This window comes from Dipteris shenzhenensis, chromosome 11, assembly GCF_047967505.1.
Source record: "Dipteris shenzhenensis isolate YYH24624 ecotype China chromosome 11, Dip_SZ_1.0, whole genome shotgun sequence".
In the NCBI taxonomy this organism is placed as follows: domain Eukaryota; kingdom Viridiplantae; phylum Streptophyta; class Polypodiopsida; order Gleicheniales; family Dipteridaceae; genus Dipteris; species Dipteris shenzhenensis.
Genome location: NC_141606.1, coordinates 46,493,819 through 46,513,877, shown reverse-complemented (window position 1 = coordinate 46,513,877; position 20,059 = coordinate 46,493,819). Strand labels below are relative to the sequence as shown.

Genomic DNA, 20,059 nt, shown 5'->3' with positions numbered 1-20,059 from the left:
TCCAAGAGGGCCATTAGAGTAGGTGATAGCTCCGACCAGGTGCTTATCCAGGATGGTTCCGATGAGGAGAAAGTCACACTCGCCACCTCCTCTAGTTCCAAACATGCTTCCACCCAGGGTGACTTGAGTTTCTTAGAAAAGCAATACATAAAAGATGCTCAGAACCTTGTATGGGACTGCCAAGAGAAGTTCGAGAATTGACTCCAAGGAAGTAGAGGGTCAGATACTATTCATCTAGCCCACCTGATGGGCCACTGAGGGGCAAAATTGCTCAAGGTGCCAAAAAGAGTGGAGGAAGAGGAACATCTTAGCTTTGATCAGTCAAAGGCTCCTGATCTGATGCAAAAAATGTTCTAGGAAGACCCAGTGCTGCAAAACCTGAACTGCATATACTTGATAAGTTACTCTATCTCCATCTAGTTTATGCTTGGAATTTGAGGCCACAGCAAGTATCTGCACAATCTGCACAATGCATTGCAAAAGCTGCAGAACTACTCTCACTAATGGGACTTCATGGAGGCAATGTGAAGCTTAAGCAGGACAAGAAACAATCGGGAAAGACACAAAATCTTCTTGCTAAAGTGTCCATGGGTGGAGGAAAGGCAAGGAGGTTCTTGTCCAACCACAATGCTGATAAAGAAAAACATACATTGGCTCAAAGCACCCTAGGTTGGGAGTACTGGAAAGATTTGTGTGAGTGCACCACAAGTCAAGCTTCACATCCGTGAATTGCTACTTTGAGAGCAAAACTATGGACAAAGCTTGATGCATTTATAAAGTTGCTTAGACAAGGTCAAACAAATGAACTTTATTATGAGAGATTCAAGACAGCATTGGGAGAATTCATATCATTGATGGTAGAAGCATGGGGGGAGTCACATATTACACATTACATGGTAATCCTGCACCGTGGTTTGTGGAGCAATGGGGCCCTCTGTCCATTTGGAATACTCAAGGAATGGAGAAATCACACTATAGAGAAAAGGTAGCATACTTCAAGAATACAAGGCATGGGGGTGCTATTGTGCGAAGCAGCATTACACGAAATGTTCGATTGGTTTTATAGATGTCTAGAGGCTAGGACTCTCAAGCACGATAAGGTAGAGGTCTCAAGTCTTGCAAAAGCAGTTCAACATGTCAAGAACACAAGGAAATGTGCTGCTTGGAAGTCCTCAATAGGGAGCCAAGGGGTTGTGCTTTGGTTGCAACATAGAGTCAGACAGGGGAGGCGTTGGGTCTTAAGAGAGCCCCAAATATAAAATGTTTGATGAATAAAGTTAACACTATTTTGAGTCAATTATAGATTCCAAAATTCACAAATTTGTTTGGAAATTACAGAATTGCGTGTGCGACATGGCAGGGCAGAGGGGTGAGTGGGTTGGGAGGGAGGGTGGTGAAGATTAAGTATTACCGAACTGATGACAAAACATTGGGGGGGAGGAGGTGCACTCAAAAAACCCTAATTTGAAAGAAAAACCCTAAAGTGCTTTAAAAAAGACTATATATCTATGGCACGAGTTAAACAAACTGCTAGACCCACTGGACGCCGTTTAGACACTACCCGTTGTCCTCCTCACAATGCCATGGCCTCCAAACACACTGCAAGCCCTAGTGGCCAAGAGGGCAATGATCACCAAGGATCTGAAGGCGGTTCTCATCATCAGGGCTCCAAGCAACGCGAGTCCCCACCATCCGACTCTCATGGGGGATCCCAGGGATCTCAGCACCATGAGGAATCCTAGCACGATAAAGGATCCAAACACGATCAGGGGTCCTCTCAATCCTTCCACACAACTAACCGTGGAAGTAGAGAGGTCTCCCAAGAGGGGCAAAACAGTCCAGTCAATCTTGATCAACTGCCCCTCCCTCCTCTGTGGGGTCCTAGCGTGGAGCATCTAGACCAACAAGGGGAGCAAGAAAGGCAAAGAGAGGAGATGCAGAGATTACAAGGGCCACAACAAGAGGAAGTATTTGGCGGGTTCGTAGATATAATGAACCTTGGCCCCAATCCTCTAACCAAGCAGACCGCATGGAAGAGCACCATCAACCCTCTATGCCTCAATATTATCAGATATGAGGAGCCTCTAGTATGAGCTGAGCAAGAGCCTCAGCCTGCTGTCTCACAACCTCATAAAAGGAAAAGAGACCAAGGACAAAGCAGACCCCTAGGCGCAACAAGCCACCTCGAAGGACCCACTAGACACAAGAAGAGGAGACTGAAGAGGTGGTTGCAAGGGAGGAGAGGCGAAAGAAGTTCAAAGCGGACAAGCGGCCATGGAGCCATGTCCAAAGGCCAGTGCAGGGTCCCCCAAAGATTAAGAGGTGCAAAAAATCAGGCGTGAAGGCACTTCAGGAGATCCACAAGTTCCAAACCACTATGGACAATCTCATTCCCCATGCACCCTTCCAGTGTGTTGTATGTGAAATAGCACAGCATTACAAGAGTGATGTATGTTTCACTTCAGCTACTATGGGAGCAATTTAGGAGGCAACAGAGCAGATGACAGTAGGTCTTTTCAAAGATGCGAACTTATGTGCTATCCATGCCAAAAGAGTAGCAGTGATGGACAAGGACCTTGCACTCGCCAAGCGCATCTACTCTGATCCCTCCCTTAGGCCCTAGATGTTGTTTAGGTTCATTTGGTGTAACCTGAATCATTTTGTAAATCTTTGCCCTTTGAGGCCAATGAATAAAAGATATTTTTATGTTCTATTACTGTTCCCATGTTATTATACATGTTACGTGATGCTTTCCATCAGTTTATGCAAGTTCAGTGTGAATTTGAGTGGTCAAATGATGTTTTTTCACCGTGCAGTAGAAGGCAAATGTGTTCGCATTGTGTGGGGAGCCCAAAAATGGTAAAACCCACTATGACGCATATGGGGCCTGTTTGACTTGGTCAAACATGCCCCATATGCACCATAGCAGGTTTGCTCCCCGCGTGATGCCAAACACATTTGCCTTCTACCGCGTGGTGAGATTCTTACTAGATTGCTCAGAAATGACCATTATAGTGCAAATATTTATCTGATCACATGCTTTTGAACAGAATAGTGAATGAAAATATTAATGCCAACAACAATTAAAGTTACAAAATACAATGACAGTATAAAATAAATTTTACAAAAGAACACAAAATGGGGCACTGTATAAAAAGTATAGCTGTATTCATATAAAATAAAATTTCTATACAATAAGGCTTCAGAGCCTTTCTCTCTTCTCTAAAACACTGAGAACATTGAGCTATGAATTCCCAACTACACTCCTAGCTCTAAACCTAGTCGATAGAGAGTCAGCGCTATTGTCATTGCTGGCCAGAGACATGGCTGCTGCCGTCAATGCCATACCTTGAAAATTGGTTCCAAAGGCATTGAGGGCAGCCATGCAGTTCACCAAAATGACCTTGTCAGCATTGCGATTGATGTCAACATGACCAATCACTCTTGACAAGGCCTTGCACTTCAGGAGTCATCAGTGCCATGTGGAGAAAACTTTTTGTGGATAACCATAAAGCGCCCTTTTGCTTGGCCACTATAATGTGCCAGTGAGTGATCTCGACCGAATCTACTACGAACAGGGCGTTGCCGAGATGAGAATAGGATGACCTCAAATGCCTCCTGCAATAGTCCAAGATTATATTAGAATTCCATTAAAGCAAAAGTATACCAAGAGAAAGAAATTAAAAGCTCATAGTTTCTTACCACTATGGAGATATCATGCTCAATCCCTTCCTCTTTGTTAATGAGGATGGATCCAGAGGCCTCCTGCTATCTGGAGTGAGATGAGGAGGCTTATTATGGAACATCAGGTAGGTTAGAGTAGATTGATGTCTCTGCATCTTTGATTTGGGCCAGTGTTAAAGCAAGAACCTCTTCTATTGAATCATCTGCTCCCAAAAATCCAGGTTCTTGCATAGTCGTGTCCACTCCGCTGGAGCACTTCTAGGGCCAATGCAGCTTCCCACCCATTAGCTTCTTCATCTATGGGCTCTTCATTGTAGATGTTGGGCTCATCTACAGAAATAAGAGGATCGGAAAGGGTAGGGGCAGGGGCAGGGCTTGAGGTCGACGCCTCCTCTTCCATTTGTCCCTCCTGGAGAAGGAAAATAAAGGTAATTTCCTAGGATAGGAACCTATTTCCCTCGGGGGGGTCACTCATCATATGTAACCCTATCACGTGAGTTCAACAGAAGGATTTTTTTTATTTCTAAAATTTACAGAAATAAATATACATAAGGGACTATTTAAAATAGTTTTGGAAAAAATTTACAGATTTGTATAGAAAAGAGATACATTTTATTAATGAAATTTTTTACAGATAAGGGATTTTAAATATAGGCCTTGAACGCACGTGATATAGAGGGTTTATAGATAGTGACCCCCCCGAGCTATTTCCTGTGTTTCCGATGACTCCACATGCTAGGAGGTCATCAGTGTCCACCTCCCTAAACCCTAGGGGTGTGAGCTGGGCTTGAAAGCGATCTAAATGCTTCACGAACCTGGGTTCTTGATTGAACAAGTACTTCGAATAATCAATTGGGACCCATCTTTTTGTAGACTCATCAAGTTGATATGCAAAACTCGCGATGTAGTCTTGCATGTACTTGATGAGGTCTTCAAAATTGTCTTGGGCTCCCAAGTAGGTGCCTAGGATATCTATGCTCTTATCAAAAACTAGAAATAACTCCTCCTCTCTATCAATTAATGGAGTACAGAGATGAAATCATGGAAGGTAGACCTAGCAGAATCCATGGTAGTTTGGTAGCTAGGAGAACTATGGCTATGATAGTGAAACTTTGAAACTAAAGTAACTTTATAACCTATATATACCCAAATGCTCTAAATATCAAAAATAAAAAGAATTACAAATTTTTTGGGAAAAACTTGACATTGACATGAAACAAAACCATTCAAAACATCAAAATTAATTGCACCACTTTCTCCCTCCATTCCTAGCTACAGCACCTCTTGGAGCTTCTCTCAAGCTTCAACTACACCCTCTATACCTTCTCCCTCTCTCTCCCTCTATCGGAGCTGCTCTCTCCCTCCAAGCTGCACTTTCTAGTCCAGTATTGCTGTTGTGACCTCTGGACAAGCATGGTGAGGAGACCATACATGTACTCTGTGTCCCATAAGAGCAAAAATGCACTAGGTGAATGGGTGCCTTGCACCTACAGCTTGAATGATTGGATAGTCATGAGAGGATTTGCTAAGGGTCCACATAAACTTCCCAAGAGCAAAAGAGGTGATCTTTTGCATGAATGGAAGGGCCACATCATGAAGTTCAAACTTGGGAAGAAAGGATTGCTTGCAAAGGTGCAACACATCTACATGCAGAAGGACATGCGCCTTCCTCTGTTAAGCAATCAATCGACAATACCATTGCATTGTAAGTCTGCATTTTGTGTAAGATTTTGAAGTATAATGAGTCAGCTTGAAATTGTATTTTGAAATAGAACCAATGTAATGAGTCCATTTGAAATTGTATTTTGAAATAGCACTTGTGCATAGCATATGTATTTCCTTCAGACTTTGAGGAGTGGGAACCAATCGAGTGCTTCTTAGGTAAGTTTACTGCCATTCATGAGGATTTAGGAAGGCAAATGCATGCTGGAGAGAAGTCCTCTTCTTTGAAACAGAGAAATATCTATTGGTATAATGCCAAGTACATTACTCCAAGGACGGCATCAGGCTATGGCCATCTTCAATGCATTGCAACACCACAACTTGAAGACATGGATTGCAACATGGTGGACACAAGAACAATGCAATCATACAAGGAAAAGATTGCAAAGGATGTGGGCACGGCCATGAAGTTTACATTTGGCTCTAAATGGGTAAGGTTGTTATGGTTTATGCCTCTGCACATTTTTGCTTCTTGTTTTCATAATATCTAGATGCACAGAACAAAAACCATGTGGTCATGCAAGTGCCTACATGAGAATGCCCTTGAGGAATTGCAGGTCAAGTGAACAAAAGGGTGATCTGTTTCAATGCCATGCATGTAAGGACAATGTGGTTGTCAAGTACCACATCTCCCGCCAAATGTTATATTTTGCTTTCCAATATAGGCACTAGAAGAAAACAGGTGGCCATTGGCTCCCCATTGACTCTAACAATGATGATAATACAGGGGTAAGTTTATGTATTGGTTCTCATTTAGGAGATGTCAAGAATGTGACTGTCACTGCACAGTGGACTCTCAGGGACATGCGCGAGCACCTATTGGTCATGGAGGATGGCATGTCTGAGTCCTTTCACTTTACCTTAAATGGTGAAAAGGTAGGAAAGCATGCAGAGAAGCTTGTGCATAGTGCCACTTTTATATCCCAAAGCTCAATCACAAACAACCATCGGGATGGATTAGGCAACCACTGACCTGCGTTGTATTAAGTATGTGTATGATGTGCTCGTCAAACATCTTGCATCCCGTCTGCTTTCTACAAATGTCCTTGTTATTTGGAGAAACTCTCGTATTTTTGTGCCAAAACATCACCACTATTGCAATGACTTCCGCACTTAGGCAGTCTCTCCTTTTTTTACATTCTATTGAAGCCCATAGACTACTCGGATAGGTGATCAGGCATTGCTTCCACTCTACGTGCATCTCTCTAGAGGGTTTTCACTCTATGAACTTTAGGGTGTAGAGGCTAAAGCTTATGAAGACTCGAGAGTGGTATTTACCTGAATGGCTTGATGTTGCTTCCTTGAATGCTACCACCAATTGTGACATCATAGATCGTGTTCTTTGCTCTAATGGCAATGATTAAATGCATGCGTCTTCCTGCTGCTCCTACACAAGGAGTCTTTTGTTCCTTATTCCCCCTGACCAAGCTTTTTAGCTTTTCTGTCTCGCAGCCTCTGTCTGCTTCTCTTGCAAGCCATGGTGAGCTGCATGTTGCCATCGCAATGATTAGTGAAAGACAACAATGCCAAACCAAAACAGAGAGAAGCTAGCTTGTGATGCAAGCAAAGAATAGAAGACAACTTACCCGAAAGACGACAATGCCAAACCAAAGACATCACAAGGTCACATCGAGGTGCATGCGAGTTGCAGGACGAGGGTGGGGGTAGATTACAGGTACTTCTAAGATTTGACAGGTGGGAGGTGTGAAAATTCAAAATTTGTGGGAGTAGCCAAATTTTCAGCCATCGGTTTTCCCCCCTCCGACAATATACATCAGCAAAATTGGATATCCCAAACAATTGCAATGTGGCCTCAAATGCTTCAAAATACAAATAGACCAAAGGGCACCCTATCGGGTTTGATGCTGTGTAATGAAATGCAATGACCTTTGGCATGCTTATGAGCCATATAGCAAGCAAGTGCATGGAAAAATAAAACAATTCAAAATTGTAAATAGTCACGTTGGATTTATTAAAAGATCTTTGCACATGCACATTTTCAACTTCTTCCATTTTAGGGTAAATCTAGATACCAATCCCCAACAACTATCAATGTTTTAGGACCACCATGTAGTAGTCCCTAGTTTGGATTCCAAATTTTCAATCCATTTTGGTTTTCAACAAATTTAAAAAAAGTTATGGAGCGTGCCCTCAAATGGGTATGCATCATTTTAGCACAACATTGGAGGCCCATTAATCCATGCCTTATGTTCTGATTTAGGTGTGTCCTTGGGTTCAGGAGAAGCTCACGTAGTGTACTTTTGAATGATTACTTGGTTGCATGTATGTACAGAACAAAATTTTTATGTTTTTGAATAAATTGCTATATCCTATAGTCTTCAGGATGCATGCTTCACATGCAACACAGCACTTGTAATGCTTTAATGGCCTCATTCCAAATACTTAGTCCATAGTTTTTTGGGCTCATGTTCAAGTTTGGAATGTGTACTACAACTTGAAGACAAAGTTTGTCGAATTTCGTTGAGCAATGCATATGTAATGGGTCATGCAAGATACCTATATACAAAAAACTCCCTGAACTTCACAAAAAATGGCTACACCCAAGCAAACAATGACTTGGCAAGATGGGGCTAAAACAAGCCCCACCCTACCCCACAATATATATATATATATATATTATGTAAAATCATTGATATATACTGATTGTTACAATGTCGGATGGTTATACCAACACTAAGAAACTTAATTACCGATGTCAACACCAACGGTTATACCAACGTAGTCTTTGCAACATGCACACTAGTGGAAACTCCAACACTTTTGACTTGTTAAAAAAACAACCTTTGTATTTAGCATCGGCATCCATGTTGAAAAGTGGCCCATGTCTTGTAGTATTGCTCCTTTTCTTCATACCATGAAAGAGGTTGGGGTGGCACAAATAGTGCATGCCACTTGTTCTTTAGGTCATTTAGCATCTCCAAAAAAATTGCATGATGGCCTTGTTGCTCCAACAACCACTCTAACAATAGCTCCATTGTAGCTTATTTAAATTTAAAAAACACAGTGAAGTTTAAACATTGCACTGACAATAGTAAAACTCAAGGATGCTTGAAATAGGAATTGGCTAAAGTCAAGGATAGATGCACAAACCTAGTAGAGATACACTTTGTTGTCTGCAACTCTAGTCTCCAAGTGTGTCAAAGCATTTGAGATATGTTCATTGGTCACTTCAAGGTCAATCCTCTACTTTGAAGCTATAGAGTAAGTGGCAATGAACTGAATTCCATTTCTATTCTAAGCTATTTTACAAATCCACTCAAGCACTACAAACTTCACTTTCTAATATTTGAATCCATAAGTGATGCCTTTGCCTTCCCGAATTCCTCTCCGACAGTATTTAATTTAGTGGTGGCCACTGATCAACTACACTCTTTATCTTTTCCTTTGCATCTTGTCTTCCAGTAGGCATAAAGCCCCTCATTTTCTTGTTTTTTTTTTTCCATGCCTTCTACATTGTTTTATAGAGATGGGGGTTTGCTCAACCCAGCCCTTCTCAGCTATCATGGTAGGAATGTCATCTCTCAAATATTCATCATCTGTGGTCTTCCCCTTAACATGTATCTTGTGTAGCCTCCACTTCTTCATGAGGTGGCTATCGCAATAGCCACTATTCTCTAACTCTTTAATATGCTGCTCTGCAAAAACTGCCCATGCAAACTCCATCGATTTGCCTTGCTCAGTTTCCACTGGGTTGAACTACTTTGCACATCCCTAGTGAAGGCCACAGTTACTCCCATGTTTGTATGGTGATGTTTCTGGTAGATTTTATTGTGGAAAAGCATGAAATCTGTATATACTTTAGGACATACACTACATCATTTTATTTTGAATTGAGAGGGACTTCTAGGTTCTTTAAAATACCAAGGCACTCCCTCCTTGATTGCTCTATCTCCTTCAAGCACTTGGCATCACATCCGATCAAGTTGAGACCATAATCTACATAGAACTCCTCCTTCTAAGGTGCAACTTGGACTGCTTTGGATACAAAACTTTTCGAGCTTTCCATTGGCCTACACACAAAATATTGGAAGCATATATTTGGGTGAATAGTTAGAGAGAAAATGGGTAAAATCTGATCCATGTGCTATGCTTCTTATGCCAATTAGCATTATATGCTACTTTCCAAACTCCACTACTTATTTTTTCCATGATATAGGTATCAAATCTCATGTAAGTGCTAGTTAGTAGTTTCTTATGGTTGCCAAACATTTTTAGAGTTTGAAGGCTTGGTAGAAACCCTCTAAAGAAGAAGTTTCTATTAAAAAGAAAGAGAAAATACTGTGTGTTGTCCTTGTGTGTGTTTTGTAACTATTCAGGATTGTGTGTGCATCAATTTGGTGAGTACTTATTTGATGTGCTTAGACAGTGTGGGTGCTACTCAGGAGAAGGTAGATGACACAACTTGAGAGAACTTACATAACTCATAGAATACGAAACCAACGAGTTCGAGAGAAAGAGAGTGTATGAAACCAAGCAACATTCAATGAGCCTCTAACACGGGCAATCTTCTATCTACACCCTTCTACATGTGGACTTTTTGCTTCTTACAACATGTCTCCTCCTACGCTTCCGAGCTGTTAGCAGGACCTTTCTTTGAATCAAGATCTCTTCCTTTCCCTTTTGACCTCCTTTCAGACACCTCTGTAGGAGGAGTAGTACTCTCCTTCTTTGGCCTTGGAGCTTTCCCCACAACTTGCTTTCCCTCAGTGGAACCAAAGCCCTACCATCCCTCCCCCTCATGGAGCTCTAGATCCCAAACCCCTGAGAAATCCTCTTTCAATCGATCGTTAGTGCAAGCCTCATCTGTTACATGCAACTTCTCTCTTAATGTCTAACCTCCTCACAGTGTAATCATCATGCGTGGTTCCCAGCTGACATTGAACTTGACTATGTACATGCAATTGGCCATGCTATACAATTATTAGTCACGTATTCTCAAAAAACCCTATTATATCAAATATATTATATATAAAAAGTGACCATTCATTCTCAAATGTGTGCGCTTTCAACTCATGCTATCTTGTCAAAAAGCATAGCAAGTTAATTCCACCCATGTCTATGATCTGTAGGTGTATATGAATACTCAACAATATTCATGTTTGAGCTCAGGGCAACCCTTCTTCATAATGGACAAAAATGCTTAGCCATTGCATTATTGACCGTATATGAGAAGGAGATTCAAATGATAGAAATATTTTAGCTAGGGTTTCTTTTTGTCTCTTCTTTGGGTGCATGCATTATGATAGCATTCAAAATGTACCATAGCTTCCTATTGTCTCTTACATTGCATAATGCTTTTGGCTTCCTCTTGGACTCAAGGGGTTGGTTCCAACCTTCTCTTTAGGGTTCAAAAATCAATTTCGACACAGCTTTCCATGGAATTCCCACAATCCACATTTTCTCATTCAGGGTATAGTACACTTGTTCTTGATGCTCCTCACTATGTACTTGTGCTACTCCTTGTAGTTTCTTGATTGTTTTCTAGGCGAGTCATTGTGTTTGTTGTTCTGTGTTGTAGTTGCTTAATGGTTTCCAAGGTGAGACATTGTATTCGTTACTCAATAAGCACTTAGGCTAATCCTTTGCAATTATAGCTTATGGAGTTGTTCGCATAAATATTGGTCCTCCAAAAATCCCCATGGAAGAATGGAAATATTTGAGAGATAGCATCATATGATTAACCCAGGATTAATAGCCTTTAATACTCCTTGCTTGTCTAATAGTCATGAGTTTTTTTGCATTTCTTTGAGAAATTCCATCTAACCCATATTGTGTGGAATCCTTTATTTTGAGCATTAGTTCAAATTTTATTAGAGATAAGGTTATTAATGCTTACTTCATAGCATAGAGAAGAGGTTGTTAACCCTTGTTTAACACTAGTTTGGTAGCTCAACAGGACATAAAAGTGTCATTTTTAGGGTTCCAAATTTGTTTTTTAGTCATGTGAATCTCTATAAGCACCCTTCAAGACATATATTTTTTACTTGTTCAAGAACATGGTAAAAATACATCCATAGAGAAAAAGTTATGACAAAGCCTCCATTTACTTTATAAAACGTGTATGGTTGTTGTTTTGACTCATACAAACTATTGGTTGAACAAATTCAAGCATATAGCTCTAAAAAAGCATCTACTTGTAGTAGTACTAATTTTTTTGAACATAGTTTTACTTTAGAAGATAAACTTAGGTGTAACTTTTAATACTAAAATATACATTATGGTCTTTAATTTAATTGAATAAATATGTGTACGTCATCGTTTTCTACAGCGTACTCAAATTCATATACATATGAAACCTACATCTTACACACATTAAGAAAGTTTAAATCTTGAAATTTTGTTTTATATGATATAATAAAATAACATCAATTCATAAGAAATCATTTTTTTACCATTAAATTAGGTTTCAAAAGCTCATAGTCCAATACAATGAAGCCTATGCACCATTGAAACCTTCTATATCTCATCTTAGAATGGCCTTCTATTACTATACAAGTTTGGGAATATATCTTATATAACCCATATTACTATGTATAACCATGCATAACATGAAAGTTTTCTTAAGGAATATATTACCTTTAGCTTTACACTATATTACTGTCTAGGCGCACTTACGATAATTCATCATTTGCATAGACCGAAAGAAAGATGATAAAACCATCACATTCAACCCTCATTCAACCACTTTAAGCACTTGAAAAATGTAACATAATCTTTGATATACAAAGAATTTTCCATCCATATATAGAAACCTCAAAATATAAATATCTATTTTGAGAAAAACATTATTGATTACGAGTCATTTTCTCATCATTTTTTAGCCTATTTGACAACAAAAACAAGAGAAAATAGCAATCAAATCCTAGATACATCCCTAAATTTTGGACTTTTTTATTCAAATAAGATGCTTTTGACCATATAGCAATGATCAAAATTTAATAGATCCAAAAAAGTATGCATTAGGACCTTGTAAGACCCAATTTTCACAAAACCTGAATCTGCTATTTTTGAGTGCTGTTTTGACCACTTAGAATTTAGGATGGAGCTATGAAGATAGGATATGACAAATCATTGCATGTAGCTCGTGAAAATTCCTCAAACATGGCCACTTAACAGGACATTTTTATGTCTTAGGACACTGTCTGCTACCTTGACAGACTCTTCCTAGATAAATTTTGGCTGGACCATTTAAAAGTAGCATCTTCTCATGTCTTTCCATAAATAAATTGAGCTATGACCAAATGTCTTTGGGTACACCCAAGAGCATGTGGTATCAATTACAACAAATCCAACAGAGTTCCTACGCATGCAAAATCATCCTTGAGCTAATATCATTCCAAAAATGAGATTAAAACATGTTCTCCATACAACATGTCAATCGCAGCATGTGTGTGGTCTACCAAATCTCTTTTTGTATCTAATCTTTGTTGCTTAAAGTTCCAAGTAACCATTGCCTCAAAGATTCATTTTGGGTTATAATGCAAAGATTGATTTTGGGTTTAGCTTTTTGTGGCGACAAATAATGTGTCCCTGTTTAGAAGACCCCCTTTGACATAACCAAAAATTGTGTGCTAAAGTGATATAGAACTTGTTGCCAGGGGGTACTACTCAAGAAAAACCTTCCCACCAACCACCTAGATACCTTTTCAAGCAATCCTTTCAACCTTGTCTCCATCTTCAACCTTGTCTCCATCCAAGCTTTTGTTAAAGGAACGTGGCATAATCCACGCTTCATGATGTCTAAGGGTTTTTGAAGCTTATAATGCACAATGTCAAGCTTTCCCAAGTAATGACGTGGAAACGTTGTGTGCTGTTGGAATCTATCTTGAAGGGATCGGCAATAGCCTCTATATAGACTTTGAAGTCCAGTTGGAAAAGAAAACTTGATCACGATACAGCAGATCGTGACATTGTGAATGAAACTCTTCTATTTTTATCACGCAAACTGGCTGGAAACATCACGTGTGCATGGCAAAAGCTTCCGGTTATTTGATGCCGTGTACGACAGTATCTACGATCTTCACACCTAGACTGTTCATTTGGTGCATGTTTAAATCGCTTCTTTGCTAATTTAAGTGTTTAGTTGCCTATCACCAGTTTTGCTTACCTTTTCAGTAAACAAGCCCTAACGCTTCAAATGTCCCTTCTCAATCTAAGATCTATCCACAGGCCAGGTCCATCACGCAGTACCAAGTCCCTAGCGTTTCTTTCCTCCTGATGGGCAAACGCACCTACTGCAGCCGCACTTTAGTAGGTATGAATCATCGCGATTGATACCAGCGTAGAAGTTGCGACACACTGTGGGGTCTAACTCTAAAGGCTCGAGTACACCACAGGTTAGCTGTTCAGATTTCATTTTCCTGAGGAACAGCCCCACTATCGTGGTGTGCGTATTTTTAGTATAAAAGGACCCTTGCAGCGATGCTTTTGGCTTGAGGTTGCAAGGACAGGTCTGTGTTTTGAAAAGCTCCACGAGCCCCATGTGAAGCTGCTGCAAGTTCTCGCGAAAGGCATAACTTCTAGCATAGCAATAACGGAACATTGTTTCTTTATTGGATTTGTCGCGAGGCCCGGCTTGCCGCATGAGAAATGAGTTCCTTCCTGCAGCTGCTAGGGAGAAGCAAGGACGTTTCGAGCTGCGACGATGGCGCTAAACGTCAGATTGCAATGTGTGTGTATGATCTTGAACAGCTTGCAGCAAAGGATGTCTCTGATGCGGAAAACCCTGCACAAGCTAAGCTGGCTTGCAACCAAGTAGAGATGGAAGCCCAAGATCGAGTGAACCTTGTTCCAGAATCAAAAGGTAGAGACGAGTTCTTTTGCGAGTTTGCATGGACGAACGCTGCATAAACTAATGCCCGGAACGAATTGTTGAGAATGTAACAAATCGTGCATCTGAAGCTTGCAAATCGAAGGAAAGCTACCTAAACTAGGACTAATCCATTACTTCGGAGCATACCACAGAAAACGAGATTCTTACACAAATATATATTAATACATCACTGTTGTTGCAGGCACATGGACGCATGCAGCGTACCACCTCACTGCGTCGACGGCAGGGCCACCGCTGCTAAGCTTGCCATTTGCCATGGCGGCGTTAGGCTGGGGTCCTGGTATTCTGGCCTTGGCTCTTGGAGCTGCAGTGTCATATTACGCTTGCTGCTCACTATCCCTAGCGATGGAGCACCTGGAGCAGAAGGGAAAACGTTCTCTTCGATACTGTGATCTTAGTGAACACGTTCTTGGTATAGCAACAATATCTAAAATAAATTTTCATAGCAGCATGGGTGCTTCTGTAAAAATCCATCATCCTGATTCCTCATCTGTCCGTTACCTCTAATAGATTTCCTGAATCAGCCTTCTTTGAAGGGTATCCCCTCGGCTAGCAGCTTTCAATCGAAACTACAGAGAATCACGCCCAGCACATCATCACAACGTGACTCCCCTCCCTCAAGTTTTCAGAAGTCATCTTCGTTTCCATCGGTTACTGTCTTCCAAAAAGTTGCTTGGGTTCAACCAGTTGTTCCCATGTCGCTGCCTAGTGTCATAAAACTGTTCATAGACCCACAGCGTATTACATCCTAGAGCACTCCCCCCAATGGGGGATCAGTATAACTCCACTTGATCCCCTTTCAAAGGGCCTCTAAAATAAAATAGAAACTTTGTAGTAACTAAGGGGCAAATAATGATCTTAACAATCAGAGATTGTCCCCCACGATTTGTCCAAACCATGACTGCATATTTGATTTGTCCAAACCATGACTGCAAAATATGCACAACCATGTTGGTGCCACATATCAAAGATACTCCAAAAAGGTATGACAGAGTTAAAGAAGGCCTCAAACTCACTAATTGTTATGCCACATGTCATTGCATACCTCAATGCAAAACAATGAGTCGAATCCTCAAGTCATAACATGTGTCTCTGGCAAAGCAATTAGTGATCACTCAATCCTCAAGTCATAACATGTGTCTCTGGCAAAGCAATTAGTGATCACTCCCTTGCACCAGTTCTTAAGAAAATTAGACCATTTCAGCATATTGTTTTCATCTATCATAAGTGAGTTTTACGTTTCTCTAACATCAAAGCTATGGGAGGTTAGCTAACATAACTAGCCAAGGAACTTTTTAAGATTGAAGGGAGGTCACCTAACCATAGCTAGCCAAGGAACTTTTTAAGAATGTTGATCCTAAGAGAGAGGTAAAACACCAAAAGGCTTAGGAATCTTTTAGCTTTAAGACCTTTTATGGCTTGCTAAAAGAATTCCTAACATACTAAATTTTGCTTGATGATTGATGATGCAACTCAACCAAACGGAGGAGCGGGGAGTGGGACATGGGGTTATGGGGAGCGTGTGCTTAACATTGTACATAAACTCAATAATCAATCATCATTGTACACCATCATCAATCATTAATCATCAATAATCTAATGACTAAACATCTTTCTCATTTAATTTTTGCAAACTTACAGGAGCCAAGTGGACACATTATCTTGTAACACCACTACAACTTAGTGTTTGCTTTATGGTGGTGATAGGAGGCATACTACTTGGTGGCCAATCTATGAAGGCATCTCTCTCTCTCTCTCTCTCTCTCTCTCTCTCTCTCTCTCTCTTTGTGTGCATTGGTGGGTGGGTGGGTGAGTGGAAATTTTTTGCATGGAGTGCTCAAAGTTCATATCTCAAGATTCTTAAATGAACTTTTCAACAAGTGGTGGTGGCTTTTCTAACACTAATGGTAACCATTAACCTTTTAGCTTAATTTTGTAGGAGATGTATCTCGCGTGGAACGAGGAAGGAGTTTTGAAGCTATATACTTTCATCATTATTTTTGGGACCTTTGTGTTGTTGCTCTCTCAAATGCCAACAATACATTCGTTACGACACTTCAACTTTATCTCCATTTTACTTTGCCTAGGCTTTAGCCTTTGTGCTTTTATTGGATCACTTATTGCAGGTTAGTCTTCATGTAAATTCTTTGCCTTGTAATTATGTACTTTTTCATATATATAGCTATTTCATTATAACTCCTTTATTTTGGTTTTGCCTTTTAGGTGTGAATTCTTTATTGCTGTGGTTGGGCATTGTAAGGCTTTATTTCATCCTTATAAAACTTTTTATATATTTTACATGCATAGGAAGTATGTTTTAACAGATGCATTTGCGCTGGTGCACGGGTGACAGGCACACACACAAATCTTCACATGTGCACAAAAAATATGCATGTGTACCCACATAAACACCTAGACGCTTGCACTTACACATGCATTGGTTCCCTGAATTGACTTACCATATCGGCAACTTTAGGCCATCGTAGCCTTCAGCCATTCATGTGTGCAATCACACATGTAATAAACCAAAGGGAAGTAAACGGGAATGCATGCATGATGTACTATGCTTGGGAAGTGCAAAGAAGGGGAACGTCATAAACATTGATATTGTTTTTCAAGAGTAAGAACGATCACCGAGAGGGAGGGAGGGAGAGAGAGAGAGAGAGAGAGAGAGAGGCTCATTCAAACGAAGGGGACCTTGGAAGGCTGAGTGGTTGAGATCGGTACAAGGACCGTTGCACAGTCGGATAATTTATGACGTATGCAATGGAGATAAGTTCATATTGCACCGATGAGAATGAGAGCAACCGTAGACCATTTAAGAATGTGGGAAAGCATTCATCGTAAAGGAAACAAAACTGGCAAAGGGAGGCGGCTATGGTTTTCAGGTGATCTTTGACTGCAAGACCTTTCCCATAGTTTTCAATTTAAACATGCTTTAAAGTGTGTAATTTATATGAAACGAAGTGTGATTCAGTATGGCTTTACCTCAAGTAAATTTTTAATCCGTTAAGTTGAGTAAGTATAACTTAGCTCTTTTTGGCGGCTCACAGGATTTTCTAGGGAAGCACCAGTCCCGCATTACCATATTCGTGGGACGACGATGTCAAAAGTTTTGGGGATATCCACAGCAATTTCTGTGATGGTCACCGCTTACTCAAATCCTCTAGTTGTAGAAATTCAGGTGGCTATATTATCAGAGAGCAAAACTTAAGGAATATGTTTGCCAGATCTAGTCGGAAAGTGGCAGCCTCAAGAAACTGTTTGTGTTGAAGCTTTGAACCGTGACACAAGAAACGAATAATTCTTACTAATGGCCCTCTATTATTTGCTGTCTAATTATTTGAACCAGGCATCTCTGGCTGTGCCAGTAGAAAGGAAGATGATGAAAGGATTGGGCGTGTGCTACTCGATTGCAGTATCCACGTTTTTCCCAGTTGCGGTATCCGGTTACTGGGCTTTTGGAAATGCGTCAGATGGCGTTATTTTTCTCAATATGTTCGAGCCACGAAAATTTATACTGGTTCCCCGGTGGCTCTACTTTGCCGGAAATGCATGCGCCTGCATTCAGCTGATTGTCTATACCGTGGTACGTGCCCTTCTAGTAGATCATTCCCGTCTTGCCATAATTATCGACTGTGGATGATTACAGGTATTCTGCTCAGTATCCTATCATAAAGCACGACATAGATCACTTTGTTTGGCGAAAAGTTTATATTAGCTTGCTCATGACGTCGATAATCAAAACGTCGTTTCTTCGGTCAAATCAATGCATGTTTTAGCCTCCACACATGTACACAGGCAGACTCTTGTTATTCTAAGCCTCAAAGGTTACTCACATAAATTAAACGGTTTTCTGTTATCAATATGTGTTTCCCAATTGGCAATTAAACGGTTTTCTCTTATTAATATGTGTTTCCCAATTGGCAAGAAGATAATGAAACTAACATCTGTGTATACGTATGTCTTCAGCTCCATCTACACCCCACGTTTGAGAGGCTAGAAGCAGTGGCTGCAGACGCGAAACAGGGGGAATTCTCGAAGCGCAACATCTTGAGTCGGATTGCTACCCGTTCTGCATTTGTCATCTTAGCCACACTTTTATCAGCCATGCTACCATTCTTCGTGGAATTCAGTGCGTTCATGGGTGCAGTTGGCTTCACTCCTATTTGCATTTTTTTCCCCTTGCTCTTTTACAACATTATCATCAGGCCAAGTATGCGGAGTTCCTCATTATGGGCAAACTATGCTATAATGACTGCTGCAGTAGTTGTCATGTTGTTGGGTGGTATCGGATCACTTCATCAAATTATTACAGATGCCAGAACCTACAAGTTATTCGCAAACGTGTAGAAATATGAACCTATACTAAGTCGAGATTTATGGGAGTGTTCACTATCTCAATGCAGCTCCTCAATCTTCCCAAATATATACCTGAGAACGTGGATTTCAGCTGGCCACCATGGTACTCCCCTCTATTAGTACATTGAAATTTCTATATAAGAGCCAAACAGATTTTGCTATTTACACAGGTCGAAGAAAACTGAATTGAAGCTACACACTTCAATTTTGACGTTCCTGCAGATCCCTTTCATTAGACGTTTTATCATGCAATAGGTATATCTATGTATAAACTAGCACTAACTATGCAATGGTTGCATGCATTGAGTAGAAAATAATATTATAAACTATCTCAATCTTTATGTTGAGTAAATAAAATAATGGTTGCATGTGCAATAACATGGAAATTTATTTCCAGTAGAAAGCGTCATGGATATGTGAGAGGAAACTATGCAGCTTGCTTCGCATGCAAAACAAATCAGAATGCACTAGATATGTGAAAGTTTATCTCCAATTCCACAACCCTTATGGACTGCATCTAAGGCACCTACAATCCTATCTTCAAAGACTTTTGTTTTTTTTCACAGTAGCTATCAAAATTGTGCCACATCGTTGTAGACAAATCTTGCCTATTCTATTTCACCTCTCAAATGACATGTCAAAACATGAAGGTAGTGTTAAATATTCCCATGAAGTTACTTAGAATCAAGTTCCATTTTGTAGATCCAAATATAAACAGAACATTAATTATAATTGGTTGGGAAGGTACATGAATAAAATGAAGTAGAGTTGACTTAGAAAATTAGTTTATACTAGGTATCACTTTCTTTTTAAAGTTTCAATTGCTCATCTCTTAAACAATGATTGTAAGTTTCATGAGCACAAAATATTACATCATCATGTTTTACAACAAATGGTGTCATGTCTAAACCCCTTAGCAAATACATTTGGGAGACATTTGGCTCATGTTCCAATGGTGTCATTTCTAAACCCCTTAGCCAATACATTTGGGAGACATTTGGCTCGTTCCAATGTGAATTTGTTCATGAACCAAAAGAAACAACTCCAATTTTATGCCTCCATTACCTCTCAGATTTGACAACTTTCTTTTAAGAACAAATAAAATTAACTAGGTACTCATAATAAGGATACGATGAAACCAACTTTTCTATCTTGCCCACCAACATAAAACTAGACAAACATTAGTTGTTTCACTATCAAGTTTGGACATCCATATGAAAAATATTGTAATAAAATTTCAAGTTTGTTTCATAATTAAGTTTAAAGATGAGTTTGGCATTTACAACCTTGAAGATAGTAGTTGTAATATGATTTCATATGAGCTTATGAGAAACATCCTCACAAGACCAAGACTCATATAGAACCAATGGTAACATGAAAAGGATCGCAATGAAACAACTCTCTAAATGGCATATGGTGTTGAAAATCTTCAAAGGA

The 20,059-nt window shown here is 40.0% G+C and overlaps 1 protein-coding gene across 2 annotated transcripts; it reads left to right on the top strand.

Annotated features, from left to right (window-relative positions):
- Window positions 1-13,902: 13,902 nt before the first annotated feature.
- LOC147897085 (GABA transporter 1-like) lies at window positions 13,903-18,932 on the top strand. Of its 2 annotated transcripts, XM_087382097.1 has the most exons (8): window positions 13,903-14,230; window positions 14,442-14,672; window positions 15,902-15,999; window positions 16,200-16,386; window positions 17,038-17,148; window positions 17,314-17,444; window positions 17,613-17,849; window positions 18,233-18,932. In XM_087382097.1, exons 1-8 carry the CDS (start codon window positions 14,017-14,019, stop codon window positions 18,611-18,613), a joined length of 1,590 nt encoding a protein of 529 aa, XP_087238223.1. In that variant the 5' UTR covers window positions 13,903-14,016; the 3' UTR covers window positions 18,614-18,932. The 2 variants fall into 2 exon arrangements, with proteins under 2 accessions (XP_087238223.1, XP_087238225.1); XM_087382099.1 differs by lacking the exon at window positions 17,038-17,148.
- The last annotated feature ends 1,127 nt before the right edge of the window (window positions 18,933-20,059 follow it).

Bases quoted from the DNA above. Each gene is read 5' to 3' on its own strand.
- LOC147897085 (XM_087382097.1), top strand. From the start codon at position 14,017: ATGAGTTCCTTCCTGCAGCTGCTAGGGAGAAGCAAGGACGTTTCGAGC. The intron at 16,387-17,037 runs GTTAGTCTTCAT...AATGGAGATAAG, and splicing joins TATTGGATCACTTATTGCAG to TTCATATTGCACCGATGAGA. The intron at 17,445-17,612 runs GTGGCTATATTA...TATTTGAACCAG, and splicing joins CTCTAGTTGTAGAAATTCAG to GCATCTCTGGCTGTGCCAGT.